A 21,029-nucleotide genomic window follows, 5' to 3' on the forward strand; every position below is an offset into this window, starting at 1 on the left:
TTTTAATATTAAAAAAAAATTTCATCTTTGCACAATTTTTGTAAACTTTTGTTTCGTACATAAGGCGCTGAATTTCTTAATCTGTTGAATCAGTTAAATCTATTTATTACCTACGCGTGTCAGGCTTTGTTAATTCAAAATGTTTATAGCACATAATTAATTGTTAATTGCGATTTATGATAAGTGATGGATTATCACATTTAACATATTTATCAACGACGCGTGTCAAGCTTAAAAGTTGTTAATTCATCATTCTTATTAAGTTACGGAATACACAATATGTTTATAAAATTTACAATTTGGTAATTTTATATTTTAAATTTTGACATTGAATTTGTTTTCTATTTATCACCGAGGCGTGGCAGGCTTTATTAATTCAAAATGTATATATATAGCACATTACTAATTGTTAATTGCGAATAATCATGGATTTTCAAATTTAACATATTTTTCAACGACGCGTGTCAAGCTTTGTTAATTCATCTTTCTTATTAAGTTACGGAATACAATATGTTTATAAAATTTACAATTTGGTAATTTTATATTTAAAATTTTGACATAGAATTTGTTTTCTATTGAACACCGAGGCGTGGCATTTATTTATTAATTTATTAATTCAAAATGTATATAGCACATTAGTAATTGTTAATTGCGATTAATCATGGATTATCACATTTAACACGGACCATTTAACATATTTATCAACGACGCGTGTCAAGCTTTGTTAATTCATTTTTCTTATTAAGTTACGGAATATAATGTGTTTAGGAAATTTACAATTTGGTAACTTTATATTTTAAATTTTGACATTGAATTTGTTTTCTATACTATCAATCTGATATCATTACTTGTCTTTGGCAAAACCTTTCGGAACTGATAGAATTATAAAGTAAGACTGTTATTTCGATATTACGGTGTTTTTGTCCAGAATAAATGACAAATGCAGCCTTAAACATCATGTAATATCGAAATAACGTCTGAAATATATTTTTTTCCTCTGTCCATTGAATCTAGAATTATAAAGTAAGACTGTTATTTCGATATTACGGTGTTTTTGTCCAGAATAAATGACAAATGCAGCCTTAAACATCATGTAATATCGAAATAACGTCTGAAATGTAATTTTTTTCCCCCTGCCCAATGAAACTGATAGAATTATAAAGTAAGACTGTTATTTCGATATTACGGTGTTTTTGTCCAGAATAAATGACAAATACAGCCTTAAACATCATGTAATATCGAAATAACGTCTGAAATATATTTTTTTCCTCTGTCCATTGAATCTAGAATTATAAAGTAAGACTGTTATTTCGATATTACGGTGTTTTTGTCCAGAATAAATGACAAATGCAGCCTTAAACATCATAATATCGAAATAACGTCTGAAATGTAATTTTTTCCCCTGCCCAATGAAACTGATAGAATTATAAAGTAGACTGTATAACATATTAAAAGTAATTATTTGCCATTAAAATTTGGAATAAGATAAGCCTTGTACTCTTTGACATTCATACAGCATAAATATTTGTTATCATTGTTTTTAATTACTCTCATTTGCTTTTATAGGCTGCTGATCATTTCGTCCCGCTAACAACCAGCACACCACAAAATACTACCCAACTGAATCAAAGTTTCACACCAACAAACCACAGCTCGCCGATTAAGACGAAAACATCAGAAATGTCAGACATTGGTGATTACGAATCAGTGACCGAGTCGATGAATTTTGTCGTGAATGAAACCATTTGTTCCTCACCCAATGCAAAACCGCCACCATCTCCAAAAGAGTCAGAATGCACTTCTCCATTATCAGTCTCATCAACTGACATAGAACCAACATCTTCAGACAATGACGTAACATTTCCAAAACCAGACAACACCAATACCTTACAACATGGGAAATTTTTATCAGCTTTAGATTGTTGGAAAGCAGTACAAGACAAGTCACATATTTTTGAAGATGCGCCACCGGGAAATAAATCAAACACCTGGTTCTTAGTTAACAATGTTGATAACATGAGCAGAAAGACAAGTAACCGTCATTCCAAATACTATGATGATTGTGGCATATGGGAATCTTCAAAAGGGAAGGTATTCCACCAAGACTACCTATTATCAGACAATTTCCGGACAAAATTTTTGAAAAATGACCAATACTGCACAAAAGTTAGACAGGGTGGAAAGACATTATTTGTACCAATAACGCCTCAACCAGATTCCGAATCTATTGTTACTATGCACCGATATAGTACTGTACTAAAAGAAAACAATTCCTTTAAAAAACATGTCACATGGTTTAATTCTTCCTTTGACAATGATTTACCATCCATTGCAGTATATGAGTATTCCGGTACCTACTGTTTAGAAAATGCAAAAAATTATGTCAGAACCCACCCCAAAACGCTAGACAAAGTTGTTGACGAATGTGCATTAAAAGATAACAAAGAGGTTTTCATACAGATGAATAGAGACAATTCTTTACATGCACCCAGAGATACCAAACAAATTAGAAATGCCAAGTACCGTAATAAACTGAAAACACAGCCTGCTTATGCCAATGTTGCTGATGAAATTCTTGCCGTTGTCGATACACATCCGTTCGTACAACAAATAATTCACAACAAGAATCAAGTACCAGCAATAGTGTGTTACACGGACAACCAAATAACAGATTTGAGACATTTTCTTGCACAAAAGTCCGAGCATCCTCTTGGTGTTGATAGAACATTTAATCTGGGAAGTTTTTATGTCACATCCATTGTTTACAAGAACCTGCGGGTAAACAGAAAAGAAACAAAAGACCATCCAATCTTTGCAGGACCAATGCTTCTACACAAGGATGCGTCATACAAAACATACAGAGCCTTCTTTTCAAACATTTCTGCCACACTTGAACTACCCATTAGTGATGTTGAACTTCGTCTCCACGAAAATATAGAGTTTGGCAGTGATGACGAAAAAGCTATGACCAAGGCGATAGAAAATGCATTTCCAACTGCCAAACGAAGATTGTGCACAAAACATTTAAAGGACAATGTACAACATTACCTTCAAGATCGTGTTGGTGTTAGCACCCAAGAAAGAAAAACCATCATCAACACAATTTTTGGAGATCAAGGAATTGCAAGCGCAGACGACACATTGCAATTTGCAAGGGCAGATTCGGAGCTCAAGGACTTGTGTGCAAATCATCCTCAGTTCCTCAAATATTACGAACAAAGTTTTAAGCCACGAGTTGAAGAATTCGTTAATGCACCCAATAGACGTTTAGGCACTAAGCAAATGTGGACGAACAACAATGCAGAATCCATGAACCGGGTGATGAAAGTGGCAGTCAACTGGAAGCCCCAACATGCACCAGATTTGGTTGATAAACTATTTGACATGGTGGACTTCCAGTTCATTAATCTACGGTCAGCCCTTCATCATTCTGGGGACTACATGCTGGTCAACTCATACAAACAGTACACTATAGCAGATGCCATCTGGAAAACAAAATCAGACGAGGAAAAACGAAAGCTCTTTAATAATTTCCTGCAGGACAGTAAAAAAAGAAAACACGAAAATATCATAACTTCATCCGATGGACTATACTCTGTTGTGAACAAGGCTAACCCTTATGAAATTTAAAATGTTGCTGCAGCATTGCCGCAGCGTTGCGGCTTTAAAGCTGCAACCTAATCAGGTTGCCAGAGGATTGTTGCCGGAGTAGTGCCGGATGATGCTGCTAGCGGCATTGTTCTGGCATCATTGTGACACTAATTCCTTTCAAAATTAATGAGCACCACAAGTCCACAATATAGCCAGAAAATTTGATGATGTCATTTCCTGCGTTTTTAGCTATTCCCTGTACTAGTGTGTTAGAAATCCACCATGTTGCTTGTGATTATAATTGTATTGAAGAATTTGGTGTTTTAGCTGGTTTTTTTGGAAGATTTGAAGACTTGTAAGTAAACTCATATCAAGTAATTGCATGTATAGAAAAGATCAATCTTGCATTGTGTATTTCAATAACATGGCCTCATCTGAGTTCACTATACATGTATCGGTGAAGTTTGTGGGTTTTTTTTTTTTGCAGCAGTTTAATTGCATATATACTTGTAGTTTGGTAAATAACACAATATTATTTGCTAAACTTAGGGCACATTAAAAATTTTCATTTCTTTTTATGCAGATACATTTATTTTATGTCCCTGTGCATACAAATTTATAATGCATGAATGCATGTCATATATATACATTGACAACTTGTTTTTGCCGGCACAATACATTTTATACAAAACACGGCCTATTCGCATGTTTTGTCACTAAAATGATGCAAGAATATAGCCGTATTAGCGCCGCAACAGCGCCACAATCATAATGCCAGAAAACTAATTTGCATACGAATTACGCTATAGCCGCATCAGTGCCGCAACATGATGCCAGAATATTGCCGCAACGGTGCCAGAATATAGCCACAATTATGGTGCCAGAAAACTAATTTGCATACGAAATATGCTATCGCTGCAATGAAGCCGCAACAGTTTGCAGCAACAAAGCCGCAGCATAGCCATACTGCTGCCGCAACTATGTGCTAGAGGGCTTATATTTCCATAAGGGAAGTCAATAGCCAAGAAACCTATGCAGAGAAAGAGACCAAGAACAGAAAGAGCCGAAAAAAGACATTAATGTATTTATTGAATTGTTTTGTTATTGATGTTATCAAATTAAAATTTTCAACTTAATTTTATATCTCTTTATTATTATTGAAATTTGACCACAGACAAGACTTATCTAAACTAGATTTTTTTCACTTGAAATTTGAGGAAGACACACACACACACACACACAAACAAACTTAAATCAGTCTTCGACCTTCAATTTCCAACAAGAAAAAATTATATTGGTACAATTCTATGTGGTTTTCTCGATAATTGGTCTTACATTAATTTTTAGTCTGGTCCCAATTAAAGGCCAAGTCGATTAGGGTCGTAAGGACAATGAGTCGACACTAGATTGAAATTTTTAATTTGTTTGACTAATAAAGTCATATTATAGACATAATTAGCAATAACAACAACTGCAATGTCTGAATTGTTACTATTTAGGAGTTCTGTGGCATATTATATGTGTTCTGTGGTATATTTTTAGTGTTCTGTGGTATTCTGTGGTGTTCTGTGGTATTCTGTGGTGTTCTGTGGTAAAAAGACGCTCCCCGGAATATTATACAAAACGAAAATTTACTATTTTGTTCTCCTGAAGAAATGTAAATCTAAAATAATCAAAATAGCAGCTTTCTTTTGTTAAAGTTTATTTTATTTTTCGAAGAATTAGTTCAAGTAAAATTAAATACGAAGAAGAAAACACTCAAATTCGTTTCGTAAAAAAAGTAATATTGTTGTTATTATTTTTCACGATGGTGCAAGGGAAATCGAAATTAAAAAAACTTCCAAATGGCATTAAGACAAAGAACAAAAAGCAGAACAAACCATTGGGGCTGAAAAAAGGAGGTATTACGGCAATTACCAGGTTCTTTGGTCCGAGGTGATCACAGACAGTTACTGAGTTAGGAACCATCGAAAAAAAGGGGGGTGTTCATGTGTTGTTTTTTGTTTTTTTTTTAATTTTTGTTATCTCAATGACTGTTCCATCTTTCCCACGGTACCTCCTAAAACTGAATATCACCTAGACTGACCAAATGGCACCTGAAATGTTAATAGCACATATTGGCAACTTTTACACAGTCTGTATTCTGAGGGGGGATAGGACCTTTATCGGGACTCCGGGATCGGGTGTTTTTAAGCTCGGGTTTTCGGGATTGATCCTTTCGGGATTGATCCTTTCGGGATCCGGGAATGTTTTCTTCGAATTTCGGGACCTCGGGATTTCGTGTTTTTTAAGCCCGGGATTTCGGGATGTCTTGTTTTTAACCCCGGGATTTCGGGATCAGGACCCCTCCTACCCTCCCTCTATTCTGTAGGTGTCGCTGTTGACACTGGATTGTCTCCCTTGTCAGGGGACTTACGTTGGCCGTTGGACGTCACAGTAATCTTGGACTAGGTTTCCCCTTTTCTTATATCATGTATGTAACACTCCCAAACGTGTCCTGTCCCCCAAACGTGTCCGATTCCCCCAAATGTGTCTATTCTCCCTAAACGTGTCCATAATATCCAATATTCCCAAAACGTGTCCATAATATCCAATATTCCCTAAACGTGTCCATAATATCCAATATTCCCAAAACGTGTCTGATTTTATAACACCCAAACGTGCCTAAACGTCTCAAGTATTTAGCGCTAATATACATGAATAAAATCAATAACGTTTACAGCAATTCTATTATGGGGACACAGTTGATGAAGTGGTAATTTATTAGTATTAGTTGGTCCAATGCCGGTTGTTATTGCAAATTTAATCTGTAACATATAAATCGACTTTTGACTAAAATTGATTATAGTCCACTTGCAAGTATTATGATGTTTAGAGCGCACAAACATGTACAAACAATTCTAGTTCAGTTGCATTAAGCGTTTACCATAAGATACAATGTAACACCCAATTAAATTCAAATATAATATATTCAGGTTAAACTATGCCTATATATATTGTTTAAAGATGTCAAACTTATTTACAAAGCTTGTATTAACAATTACACAAACAAAGCAAGCAAGCCAAACAAAGTTTTACTTCGCAAGCATTAGGAAATCAGCTGTAATCTGAGAATACTGCACGGTAGGATTTTAAAAGAATTGAATTCCTTTTTTCAACAGTTCTGATAAGATATTCAATCATAAACTGGTTATCAGGTATTTTAATAAATTTTAGATTTCCAGCATCACTACTAAAGTGAAGACATACAAACAAGAGTCAGAAGTCCAGTGCCAAATATTTCATGCATTATTTGAACGATATCATATTAACAATAAATACTTTACATAAGTTTTATTATCATACAGGTGATTAAGGATTGGGCCTAAATTTGTTTACAATTATTCGGGATAAACATTAGTTAAGATTTTTCTACTCTGTACACTACACTTCCACACAATCTTATAAAGAAAAAGTTTTTGTATTTGATAAAATGGTCTTTCGAAAAATCTCATTGTAATTTTATTTGCTGTAACTCGTTTAAGGCCTTTTTCTGTAACGAAAAAGGAAAGTATGCTAGATACACTTAGTGTGTTACTGGAAATGTGAGGATATGATTGAAGCTTTAAACTTTCTGCTTGATAACATTTATGTACATTTCGGCGATAAAGTGTATCGTCAGGTAGTAGGTATTCCTATGGGCACCAACTGTGCCCCTTTAATAGCAGATTTATTTCTATATTGCTATGAATCTCAGTTTATGACCAAACTCAGTAAAGACCCATCATTGTTACATTTGGTTGATACATTCAAAAATACCTACCGTTATCTGGATGATCATGATGATATTTTTTCGTTGAATAATCCAGAGTTCTCTAAATATACTTCAGAAATTTACCCAAACGAACTTACTTTAACTAAATCTAACATAAACAGTAGCAGTTGTCCTTTTCTAGATTTAGACATTTCAATTTCAAACGGGAAACTTCACACTAAAATTTACGACAAAAGAGACGATTTTTCATTTCCTATTGTTAATTTTCCTTTTTTAGAAGGCGATGTGCCTTTGGCTCCATCATACAGTGTTTACATATCGCAACTCGTTCAGTTTGCCCGTGTGTGTTCTGATGTCATAGATTTTAACGAACGTAATCAATGCATCACTGGTAAATTGTTGTGTCAGGGATTTCGATACCATAAATTACTTAAAACTTTTACTAAATTCTTTCATAGATACAAAGATTTGATTAGTAAATTTGGCTATACCTGTAGAAAGCTTATTAAAAATGGTATTTCACATCCTAAATTTTATGGTAATATTGTACTTAAAGCGAGGAAATCACTATGTGATCCTTGTAAACTCATCGAACCTTTAAACAAACTTATAAGTAAGGGTTATCGTACCAATATTGTAATAAGATCTCTGAATATAGTTCACATTGGCACTAATATTGATATTGTCATTAGCAAATTAAAACATAACTGAATTTCATTATCTTTTGAGGCGAGATGTATAGAGACACAGACACGTTAACTTTTATTTCTATAGAAGTCGCTCTTCACTATACTACTACCTGTCGATACATTTATTTTTGGCATTGCACAAGTCATGTCTTCTTTGACTATTAATGACGTTAAAATACTAAATCCCTGTGATGTGTTTTAGTCGATTTTAGTCTCTGATGCATGATTTTTTATTATTAATTGGTTTTGGCTTTTAACTAGCTGTCAGTAACTGCGAGTACTCTCAAATCGTATTTTCTTGTTAATTCGACCTGTTGATACTGTTTATAATGCTTTTTTGTTATTTTTTATTTATATGGATCTTGTATGTACACCAGCTTTGATTATTTGTAATATCTTCAATTTTTCACTTATTCTTACAACATTTGTATAAACTTCAAGATTATAAAAAAAACGGTTTTTTTCTAAAGTTAACATTGATTGGTTAAATATTTCTCAGTCATGTCCTGTGTTTGAATTTGTTTGTTAGCTTTTTGGTCATGAATGTTTGTCTCTAATATTTAATTAACTGTGCATTTGTATTCAGATATCGCAGATCAAATTTATTCGTTCATTGTTTAATCATACGTTTTTTGATTGAGTTAAGTCTGCCAATTGATATTTTATCGTATGTTTTTCTTTGTTGTGATGTTATGCTATTGTTTCAGAAAAAGGGAGGAGGTTTGGATCCATTAAAACGTTTAATCCCGCTGCAAATGTTTGCACCTGTCCTAAGTCAGGAATCTGATGTACAGTAGTTGTCGTTTGTTTATGCAATATATACGTGTTTCTCGTTTCTCGTTTTGTTTATATAGATAAGACCGTTAGTTTTCCCGTTTGAATGGTTTTACACTAGTAATTTTGGGGTCCTTTATAGCTTGTTGTTCGGTGTGAGCCAAGGCTCCGTGTTGAAGGCCGTACTTTAACCTATAATGGTTTACTTTTTAAATTGTTATTTGTATGGAGAGTTGTCTCATTGGCACTCACACCACATCTTCCTATATCTATTAAAAATCTAAAGAGCCAGTATTAAAAGACCGATTTTTTTTTATAACTTCACTAAGAAACTATTTGATTCTCTCAAAAAATGGAAAAAAAGCTCTAAAAATTATAAACACTGGTAGTAAGGTTTTATATTATGAACTTTTAGTTTCGGACATCACTTAAATACACGCAAACTGGAGACATTACGTCCAGTGGCAAATATTTCATGCATGGACAGGACGGCAACATACTTTGGATAAGTTATATAATGAGATGCGGAAAAAAATTTGCCGGAACTCTTGGATTGTACCTTAATTATTCAGGGAATTTGTCGTTAGGCCTAAATGAATGGTGAACAGTTATTAGGAATTTACACTTTACGGATTTTAGGAATCTACACTAATCGTAACTTGTAACTCGGAATTAAATTATATTTTTTGGAGGGGAAAAGGACAGCTTTATTTTTACAGAATATCAATGTAACAATCTTTTAGTTCCCTTTATATCATAGGACAAGTTTGGGGGATTGGGCATGTTTGACGGATTGGGCACGTTTTGGTGTTTATTAAAAATTGACACTTTTAGGAGTTTAAATAATACAAATGACACGCTTTTGATGCCCTTTTTACAACTAGACATGTTTTGCAGTTCAGTGACGTCGATGTGGACACATTTGGGAGTATCGGACACGTTTTGGGGGAAGGACACGTTTCTGAGTGTTACATGTATATGTAGTGTTACATGTATATGTAGTGTTACATGTATGACCGGACCGGATCGCATGTCAATAAGTGGGGGAACTAGCTGACATTCTGCGACCCAGTTCCTATCATTTATTTTGTAGGGAACTAACTCTGTATAGTGATGGTAGAGCATAGGTATCGCATTGTCTGGTTTTCTTCATATAACGCACAAGAAGTCAATAAAACACTAAGTTCAATGATGGTATATTAATTATTCTCGTATAGATAAAGCATTCTTATTTTACAACACAAGAAATACATGTATAAGAATATGCAACATTGCTGCCGATAGAGAGGCAGGCCGGGATCGACTGACACCTAGAATATCAAGAAACTCGCTATGTATTTCATAGCGGCTTAATAAGTTTAAATACTAAGTTCTGAATGTCCTAGCAAGTAACAAACAAAAGAATGTATGATTTATGAGTTATCGACAAAATGTATAATACACAAATAAAGTTGCAGATGTCGCTTGACCGTTGTCCGAACTTTTAAGATGCTCTTTATAACTTTACTAGACATATATATAATTTGGTAACTGCTGCAGTCTCATTGTCCAGACAAGATCAATAGTTTATAAAAGTGCTTATTTGACATTGGTTGAAGTATCCTACGCTTGAAATGTATAGAACATTTAAACAATAATTTTATGTAAAATAGTTTACAAAGTAGAACCCGCATACATTAACTAATAAACCATATGAAATAAAATAAACTACATTTTTCTATTACAATACAAAACTATTCAAAAATATTGCTAAGGAAAAATACCTCATTTTTCCTTGGTGATATACTCTCCCTTCTTCCACAAAAGATTTTTTTTTTTCTTATAGAAAGAAGAAATAACAATAAAAAAAAAATCTTTTCATACATGTGCATAATATATATACTACATGGTAACACACATTATTTAAATTAACATTATTTCATTAAAGCAAATTATTCTACAATAATTGAAATATCCTCATTGAAAGTAAACACATCCTGAATTATGTACATGAATATCATTATTAACGTCATTGAACAAAAAATGTATTGTCATTCGAACACAGTCTTTTGGTTTTGCTTCTATTGATATTAATCTTTTGGTTTTGCTTCAATTGATATGAATCCTTTGACATAAATCTCATTATTAACGAAATGAATAGTTATTTTAACACAGTCTTATGATTTAAATCTTTTGATACAAATCTTTTGATAATAGTCTATTGGTCTGAAATATTCTGGAACACATCTGTTCTGTTGCACGAACACGACAAATCTTCTGGACACAAAACAAACCTTCCTCTCAGAAGAGAGTGGTACCCGAAGGATGTTTTATCGGCATAAACCAGTTGCCTGGTTTGAAGTCTCAATCCACATGAAACTTCTAAATCCCATTTCTGCATGGCGATTCATACCTTATATATGGTTTTCCTGACCTTCGAAGTTTCAATCCGCATGAAACTGAAGAAATTTACATATGACAGATGTAAACTGTGAATTCCATATCCACATGGAGATTCACCTGATCCACTGATGTTTTACATCAACGAATGTAAAACTTTGAAATCAATATCCACATGGAAGTTTCAAAAAAAGACACACAATGAAATGTTACATATTCCGAAATGTAACATGAAATCCATAACCTAATGGATTTTTCCTTTATATAATATTTGACAAGCATGAGGAACCGACACTAGAATGAGGCTGAATATATCTCTTTTTCCCACGAGCAAAGCACAGAACTTGATTGCTTAACTGCAATTTACTTTGAAAATGTCTTGTATTCTGGTTCTTTTCTGTACTAGAATCCTCTGAAATAGTCTAATTTGATAATCATAAATGTTATTGAAACTTCTTCCATACTACTGAGTATAATGAGACACAGCTTACCAAAATCACCTTGTGACAATTTATTTTGGCCTGAATACATGAAATATTAATATCCTATAAACTTGAAAAACTATTTATTCTTAGCCCTATGAAAAGCGATGAGCAGAGTTTATATTTAATAGAGAAACGTTTAGTATCTACATGTACATAGCATTAATATTATTCTTTAGTTGATCTTTGAATTTATTAAAAACTATAAAGTACAAACCCTTGGGATTAACTAACACATTACTTAAGAAATATAGGGTAAAAATAAATTTTCGGACTTTTATAACTGACTGATTAGATATAAATATTAATATTTCAAAAACCAAAAATAACAATGATGTATCATAATCTTAAGAAATCAATGAAAATGAATTCCCCGAATTTGATAATAATTCAGCATGGAGTCGTCACTTCCATACTAAACTGCCTGTAAGAAGTAAGGTTTGGTTGACGAGACCAACCCTTACTCTACAGTTTAAAAATGTTTCTAAATATTTGTCATCACATTAAACAATCATTGTTATTTTTAATTTATGTCTTATTACTTTATTTTAGTGTTGAATGATAAGAACAACAAAAATTACATAACAGTGGGAAAAAAATTGTATTCCATGGTCTTTGTCTAGGACAAGAGCATGAACAATGCTGAAATAAGTATATAGATCCTTAAAAACTTATACGAGCATGTCTTTTTAAGAACAAAAGCTCGATTAAAGCAGAACCTATAACATACCCAGTTTTGGTAAGGAACTAGTACAGACTTGGATCATTGCCATTAACCCTTGCATAATGTTCAATAAGTTTTAATCTGAACCTGTTAATGCCATGACCAGATGAATATTGAGTGGGTATTGCTCTTCGTGTTGTAGGTGTAAAATGGTGCATAAATTTCATTGTTTCAATATCAAACTGGGATACTGGCACAAAATCATTTGGTTGTACTGGATTTTGAGAGTTTGCACACATATTTTCTTCTTGTTTTAGGACTTTTAAGAACTGCCTAAACACATCAGGTCTTAAATCCTCACTCATAAATAGAGTACTTCTTGGACCTTGACAGACATTACCATTTGAAAACTTTACTAAATATCTGGACTGTTTTTGATCTTTGTCTAATAGAACGCTTACAATTTTTTGATTAGGTACTTGACTGAATTGTTGACTATTTCCCTGGTTTTGAAATGAATTTGGTTTTGTTTTGGGAAATGCCTTATAAGTTTGTATGACTTGAACTGACGGACTTTTAGTTGACTCAAAAAACTTGTGTTTTCCTGGACGTTTCCGCTTTCGTCCTTTTGCATTGTATTGTCTATGGTAATCCTGTTTTAAATTTTCTGGAATACGTGAACCATCTTGCCAACTAGTTCCTGGCTTACCAGTCAATTTTACTTTGTATATAGGTTTACCCTGATAAAGACTATATTCAACAAGTTTTTCAATTTCATTGGACTGAAATGCGGTATGCTGAGGGTTTTGTAATCTGTTTTGATTTTGTGATGCCCCTTGGTTTGCCTTTTGTGAATTTTTGACCTGTGAATTATGTTTGTCTTGAATATTTGTATCATTTTGAACTGAACTTTGAGTCTGAACTTCATTTTGTGTCTGATTATTGTCTTCATTTTGCATGTTTTGTGAATCAATAAGGTCATCATTACGCTCAACATTTGTGGCTTCGTTATCATCTTGCTCTTCTACATCAAGTAGAATGTCTTCATATTCAGGCAGCAGATAATTTGGACGGTCTAGGGGATTATGGTAGTCTTTCAGTCTCTTAGCATGTACTAATGCCTTAACCTCTTTTTGTGTTTCAGTATTCTTAATCTTAAAGGTATTATTTGGCCCTTTGTACAGAATTCGGTAAGGACCTGTCCATCTTTGAACTAATTTGTGATTCTTGCCTTTTGGTGTTCTGCTACAATATAGCCATACTTTTGCCCCAGCAACGAAAGTTGGTTGAACTGCTTTTTTGTCGTGTTGAAAGGTATATTTGTCTTGTTTTTCTTTCTGGTTTTTAGCAGCAACTTCACGGTAGAGTTTTAATCTGTTTACCAATTCATTTACATGTTGTTTAGTTTCCCTTGGCATTGTTTGTTTTGGTATTAAAGACACATCAATAGGCAGCCTCATTGGTTGTCCAAACAGTATTTCAAATGGTGAGAATTGAGTTGACTGTGTTGCAGGTGTGGACCTGTAAGCCATCATGATTGGAGGGATAAAATCTGGCCAATCTGTCTGTTCTTTGTTACAATATGAACGAAGGGATTGAATGATATAAGAATTCATTCTTTCACAGGCTGCATTGGTTTGCGGATGATAGCTACTTGTATAGTGTCTAGTAACATCACATAACTCGCAAAGAGCTTGAACAAGCTTGGACATGAAATTGGCACCTCTGTCAGATATGATACAACGTGGACTTCCCCAGCGGCAAATTATCTCATTGAATAATACTTTAGCAACCACCTTTGCTCTCATTGATTTCAAGGGAAATGCCTCACACCATTTTGAGTAACTGTCAACCACTAGTAGCAAGTATCTGTGTTTGTCAGGTGTTGTTGATAGTTCTAAAAAATCCATATGCATTCTTTCAAACACATTTTCAATTGGCAAAGGAGTAAGGGGTACTGGTCTCTGATGTTTAGAGTTCTTTGATTTCTGGCACTGTTCACATGTTCTTACGTACTTGTCTATGTCGGAATACATATTTGGCCAATAGTATTTTAAACGTAAGGATGCATGGTTTCTCTCAACACCTGGATGAGCTGCCATTTTACTATCATGGTAACATAACATCACATCACGTCGTAGGACAGCTGGAACACAAAGTTGTTTTATGAAATTATGGCCTGGAGGAAGTTTTCTTGAATTTTCGGAAACCATATGGTACAAAATGCCTTCAATAATTTCATAATGGTACGCCTTTGCAACAAGAGATCTTGCCTTTTGAACCTCATCTGGAACGAGTCCTTTTAGTTTATAATCAAAAATTGGTTTGAAGTCTGGACAGTTTCTTTGTAGCTGGTACAAGGTTTGACGTGTTGGTAACATCTCATCAGGATCTTTAGGTTGGTCCTCTTCAATAGCTAGAACTTCAGGAATCCGGATGCTGTTTTCCCAGCCAAACTCAAAGGTGACTGCTATATGTTCTTTCCTTTCAGCATGAAGTGAACCAATCTCTGGAAGGTCATCATCAGATTGGTATTCTTTGTCTTGGCTATCTATGGGATAATCTCTTCGTGACAATGCATCAGCATTTTGGTTCTGGGTGCCTGGTCTATGAACAATGTTGAAAGTGTACTGCTGTAAAAACAATGACCACCTCCCAAGTCGTCCAGTAGCGTCCTTTGAGTTATTTAGCCATCGCACGGTTATACTATCAGTGTAAACTGTAAACTGATTGTTTACTATATACGGTTTGAAAGTTTTTATAGCTTCAATTAGAGCTAACCCTTCTTTGTGATTGATATGCCAACGTTTTTCCTGATCTCTTAAACCTCTACCTCCATATGCAATAACTTTTTCTAGTCCTTCATGATGTTTTTGACCTAATACATAACCAATTGCCGAATCTGACGCATCTATTGACAGGAAAAACTCTTTTTCAAAGTCAGGAAATGCAAGGATTGGTGCAGATGTCAGTTTTTGTTTTAATGTATTGAATGCATCATCTTGTTTTGTTGTCCAATCAAATTTTACATCTTTCTTTAATAGTGTTGTAAGAGAGGAACAAATTTTACTGTAGTTTTGAATAAATTTTCTGTAATAGTTGCACATACCAAGAAAGCTACGTAATTGTTTGACTGATTTTGGAATGGGATATTCAGAAACTGCAACTGTTTTAGATTTGTCAACCTGTATGCCATGTTCAGAGATAATGTGTCCTAAATATTTTACTTGTTTTGCCGCAAAATGACATTTTGAGGGTTGTAAAGTTAACTTTGCTTGTTTTAATTTTTGAAATACCAGATTCAAATGTTCAAGATGTTCATCAAAGTTTTTGGAAAACACTAATATGTCATCTATGTATATAAGTGCAACCTTCCAATTTAGTTCTTGTAAGACTTTAGTCATTAACATTTGAAATGTTGCAGGTGCATTTGTTAAACCAAAACACAATCTTTTAAATTGGTATTGACCTTGTGGTGTCATGAATGCTGTTTTGTGTTTTGACTGTTCATCAAGTGGCACCTGATGAAATCCACTAGCAAGATCAAGCGAACTGAAAATTTTAGCTCTTGAATAGCCAACTGTATCAACAACCTCTTCTATTTTAGGAATTGAGAAAGAAACTTTTTTAGTGACCTCATTCAATTTTCGAAAGTCTAAAACGAATCTGTATGTATTGTTTGGTTTTTTCACTAAGATTACACTGCTATGGTAAGGAGACATTGATTCTTCTATGATGTCATTTTCTTTGAGATTTTTGATTTGTGTCTCCATAACTTCTTGCATTTTTGGTGAATATTGAAACCGTTTAGACCTTACTGGTGCTTCATTTGTCGTTTCAATATTGTGATAATGCAAGTCTGTTTTGCCTAATTCAGACGCATCTTTTGCGAAAACATTCCTATTTGATCCTATTAACTTTAGAAGTTTTTGGTGTTGTTCTTTAGTAATGTTATCGGAATCAATTGTAACATTAAGATTTAATGCCTCTTTAATTGGGTCTTGAAATTGAACATCAGATTTTGATTTGTTCTCTAAGGCACAGATTGGTTTTGTGGGTGATTTCCAAACTTTTGAAATTGGTGAATTTGCCTTTATAACAATGTCTTCATTTGTTGGATTTAGCACTCTGTAGTAAACTTTTGCATTTTTAACTACACTGAGACAATTTGAACCTAATATTTGTCTGTTTATCAAATTATCGTGTGGCTCTAACAGCACTGTTGTATTTGTTGGGAATTTATTGATAGAAAGTTGTATATCATTCTCTGTATATGCTTTTAAAGTGAGCGTTTTGTTTGTGTTTGCTATGAAATATCTCTCTAAATTCTTTCCAGACTCCAAGGCAGCAATAGTAAAATCATTATGAAATGAAACACAACCATTTGAAAAATCAATATTTGCCTTATGAGTAGTCAAAAAATCTTGACCAAGGATTAAGTGAAATCCAACATCTCTTAAAATATAAAAAGAAAAGGGCATAACTAACCCATTGACATCTATGTCCAAATCAATTTTCCCTTGAACATTATGTACAGTATTGCATACTCCACGAATTTCATGTAAATCTGTAGTACTTATGACTGGTAATTCTTTCTTATAAAATGCTCTTCTAAGCAATTGCTCATTAATAACAGAAATTGTAGCACCAGAGTCTACAAGAGCATTAATATAAATATTACCTAATTTAACCCTTATTTTATTACTATTTACAATGGCTGTTTCTACATTAGCCATGAAGTTGTTCTTGAACTCAAAAGACTTTGCCATTTTAATAATATAATATTAGACTTCAGGAGGGATGAAAAATATAAGCCTTATCACTTATCAGACCTAATTATATGTTCAATAAATTAAAACTATTATTATATATAAAAGTGTCACAGGTGATTTAATAATAGGCTGTACTCACCCTCTGCAGTTACCAAGGAATAAGTAAATAGCTAAATTCCTATACGGTTTCCTGTCCTGGAGGTCTTCTATATTATGGCACTAGTCCTTAAAGTTCAGCAAGCATCTTCTTCACGAGAAACGAAGCCGGGTCCTCGAACCACTCTATGACCGGACCGGATCGCATGTCAATAAGTGGGGGAACTAGCTGACATTCTGCGACCCAGTTCCTATCATTTATTTTGTAGGGAACTAACTCTGTATAGTGATGGTAGAGCATAGGTATCGCATTGTCTGGTTTTCTTCATATAACGCACAAGAAGTCAATAAAACACTAAGTTCAATGATGGTATATTAATTATTCTCGTATAGATAAAGCATTCTTATTTTACAACACAAGAAATACATGTATAAGAATATGCAACATTGCTGCCGATAGAGAGGCAGGCCGGGATCGACTGACACCTAGAATATCAAGAAACTCGCTATGTATTTCATAGCGGCTTAATAAGTTTAAATACTAAGTTCTGAATGTCCTAGCAAGTAACAAACAAAAGAATGTATGATTTATGAGTTATCGACAAAATGTATAATACACAAATAAAGTTGCAGATGTCGCTTGACCGTTGTCCGAACTTTTAAGATGCTCTTTATAACTTTACTAGACATATATATAATTTGGTAACTGCTGCAGTCTCATTGTCCAGACAAGATCAATAGTTTATAAAAGTGCTTATTTGACATTGGTTGAAGTATCCTACGCTTGAAATGTATAGAACATTTAAACAATAATTTTATGTAAAATAGTTTACAAAGTAGAACCCGCATACATTAACTAATAAACCATATGAAATAAAATAAACTACATTTTTCTATTACAATACAAAACTATTCAAAAATATTGCTAAGGAAAAATACCTCATTTTTCCTTGGTGATACATGTAAGCGTCGACTCAGACAAAAAACCATAACACCCCCACCCCCTCTTTAAGTAAAATGGTTGTACTCCTTCAATATTATTAAAATTGTGTCAACCTAAACCAGTCCTATATATTGCCCTACATTGTAGTTGTATCCAAAGAGTTTTATAGCTGCCATATTGACTAATGCTGAAATGAATGAACACTTACCATTGCTTACATACAAAAACACCATTTTAAATACTGGTATATATATAATGTAACATGTTGAAAATATTTTAATCTTATTTTTAACTAAATTACTGCACTTGATGCATATTTTAACAATTAATATTTCTTAGTACATGTATTACTCAAGGCCAAAATATTTGAACATTCATAACCCATAGCTAATACAATTTGATGACCTAAAAGGACCAACAATATAGATAACAAATCAAACTTTTACATGAATGAGAATACAAATATATCTATGAATAAATATATATATCTGTGTGCAAGAAATTGATCATAATTTTAACCTTTTTTCAGGACAAGTGATTGCTCCAAAAAAGAAAAGACACTTAGAAGCAGCAAAACTTAAAAAGGTATACAGAAAAGTTTAGGAATACGTTTCATCATAAGAAACATATCAGTTAAGGTTCCAGTTACGAAAGCAAGACATAGCAATCTTAGACTTTGTTGGAAGTGTGGTCAACATTTTGGTTGTCTAGAGGTGAAAGTTTTTATGGACATCAATAACTTTGTCTAACCTTTGACTTTATGGAATTGTATGAAATTTACATATATGTCATGTATGTAAAAGTTAAAGATAAAATTGAGAATGTAAATGGGGAATGTGTCAAAAAGACAACAACCAAAACAAAGAACTTACGTGAAAAGACGAGATGCGGATTCATACAATTAATGTCTTTTCACTGATCCTGGAGACCGAAATATTAAAATATCCAAACTTAGTACAAAAGTTAATAAGTTGATAAAATAAAAAAAGATCAAAAGTATAGCCAAACAGGGACACAGAATCAGAGCTATTTATGAAGGAGATATAGATATTTATGATTTAAATTACAAATTTTATCTTTAAGAAAAATCATTCAGACAAAATTTGAAGAACCTAGAAAGAATTAAACCTTGATTTCAAAAGTTAGTAGAAAAAAAGTCCCTTTCATTAAATTAATGAGATGAAGAGGAAGTATTTGATTTTAAATCAAAATATCATATCTATAAATTATTTTGTTGTTTTTCAGGGATTAGAAAAGTCCATCAATGCCAAGATAGAACATGAAGTTACAATGACAGCTAACTCTGTGGAACCAAAATCTTTCCATGTGGTCAAGTCACAACATGCACAAGAGGCATCCTCATCAAAAGCAAATAAAACATGATTACAATAGCAAATGTTTTCACTAGTTTTGTTGAATAAGTGAAAATATTCATAATTCAGGAACATTTCATAACAATGTACAAAGTATCTATGTCCTAAGGCATATACTGTAAAAGCAGAAATTTTTGTGATGGTTTTAATTTCGTTTATTTTCGTGGAAAGAATATATCCATGAAATGAAAACCTCCATGAAAATTTAACCTCAATATAATACCACTTACATGTAAGGAAACCACAAAATTAAATCCCCATGAAACCTTATAGACGTAAAACAACCACGAAAACTATTGTTTCTAGACTACAGTACAGTACATAGCTATAGTTTTCTTTGGGTTAAACTGTCAAAGCTGGAAGTTTGGTGTTTCTTGTCCATGTTGTAAAATTGTTATCCTCCTTTGTAGACTTGTTCACTTTTGGTTGCTTGTCATTTTTGCCATGGGATTGTTATTTGATTTTTCCCACTTACAAATTTGACTATTGTTTTGATACCTTTCACCTCTATCATGACTATTGTAAGGTGGTTGTTTATGATTAAATATTGTTAGTCAGATATGTCATCTAAGCTTGATATAAAATAGGGAGATGTGGTATGGTTGTTAATGAGAAAACTGTCCATCATAGACCAATGTAAATGAATATTAACCTCAGTCATTGAAATATCAAGTCAGTACTGTGGTTTTAAAGCAGGTTTTAATGCTACCGCATCTTGAATGGCTGGTGATATATTCCAGATACAAGATGACAATCATATAGAAACGTGCTACTGCACCTGTTGAAATATTGGAACAAAAAGAGTTAACCACCTACTTCAAGGTGGTATAGGAGTCTAAATTAAAAAGGATAGAATTAGTTCATACTTTGCCAAAACGTAGTATATATTGATACATGTTCAAAAATATAATAAAAATGATAGGTCACTGAGCATATTCTCACACTACAGGTTGTGACAAAATGACACATTTTGTATGGATTATGCAGGAAAAAGCATCATTATGTGATTAGAAGCTAAACCAAATGATAGAATTGTAAAATAAAATACCAGAAGATAGCTTTTTATACGACGGCAAAATTTGAAAAATTTTTCGTCGTATATTGCTATCACGTTGGCGTCGTCGTTGTCGTCGTCGTCCAAATACTTTTAGTTTTCGCACTCTAACTTTAGTAAAAGTGAATAGAAATCTATGAAATTTTAACACAAGGTTTATGACCAAAAAAGGAAGGTTGGGATTGATTTTAGGAGTTTTGGTCCCAACATTTTAGGAATTAGGGGCCAAAAAGGGCCCAAATAAGCATTTTCTTGGTTTTCGCACTATAACTTTAGTTGAAGTTAATAGAAATCTATGAAATTTTGACACAAGGTTTATGACCACAAAAGAAAGGTTGGGATTGATTTTGGGAGTTTTGGTTCCAACAGTTTAGGAATTAGGGGCCAAAAAAGGGCCCAAATAAGCATTATTCTTGGTTTTTGCACAATAACTTTAGTTTAAGTAAATAGAAATCAAT

The 21,029-nt window shown here is 33.3% G+C and overlaps 1 protein-coding gene across 1 annotated transcript; it reads left to right on the top strand.

The window, feature by feature from the left end:
- Positions 1-5,357: 5,357 nt before the first annotated feature.
- On the top strand, positions 5,358-19,540 carry LOC139527342 (UPF0390 protein zgc136864-like). Its single transcript, XM_071322734.1, has 3 exons — positions 5,358-5,492; positions 18,674-18,729; positions 19,390-19,540. The coding sequence occupies exons 1-3, from the start codon at positions 5,399-5,401 to the stop codon at positions 19,525-19,527; spliced, it is 288 nt and encodes a 95-aa protein (XP_071178835.1). The 5' UTR covers positions 5,358-5,398; the 3' UTR covers positions 19,528-19,540.
- Positions 19,541-21,029: the final 1,489 nt, after the last annotated feature.

This window comes from Mytilus edulis, chromosome 6 (assembly GCF_963676685.1).
Source record: "Mytilus edulis chromosome 6, xbMytEdul2.2, whole genome shotgun sequence".
NCBI classification, from domain to species: domain Eukaryota; kingdom Metazoa; phylum Mollusca; class Bivalvia; order Mytilida; family Mytilidae; genus Mytilus; species Mytilus edulis.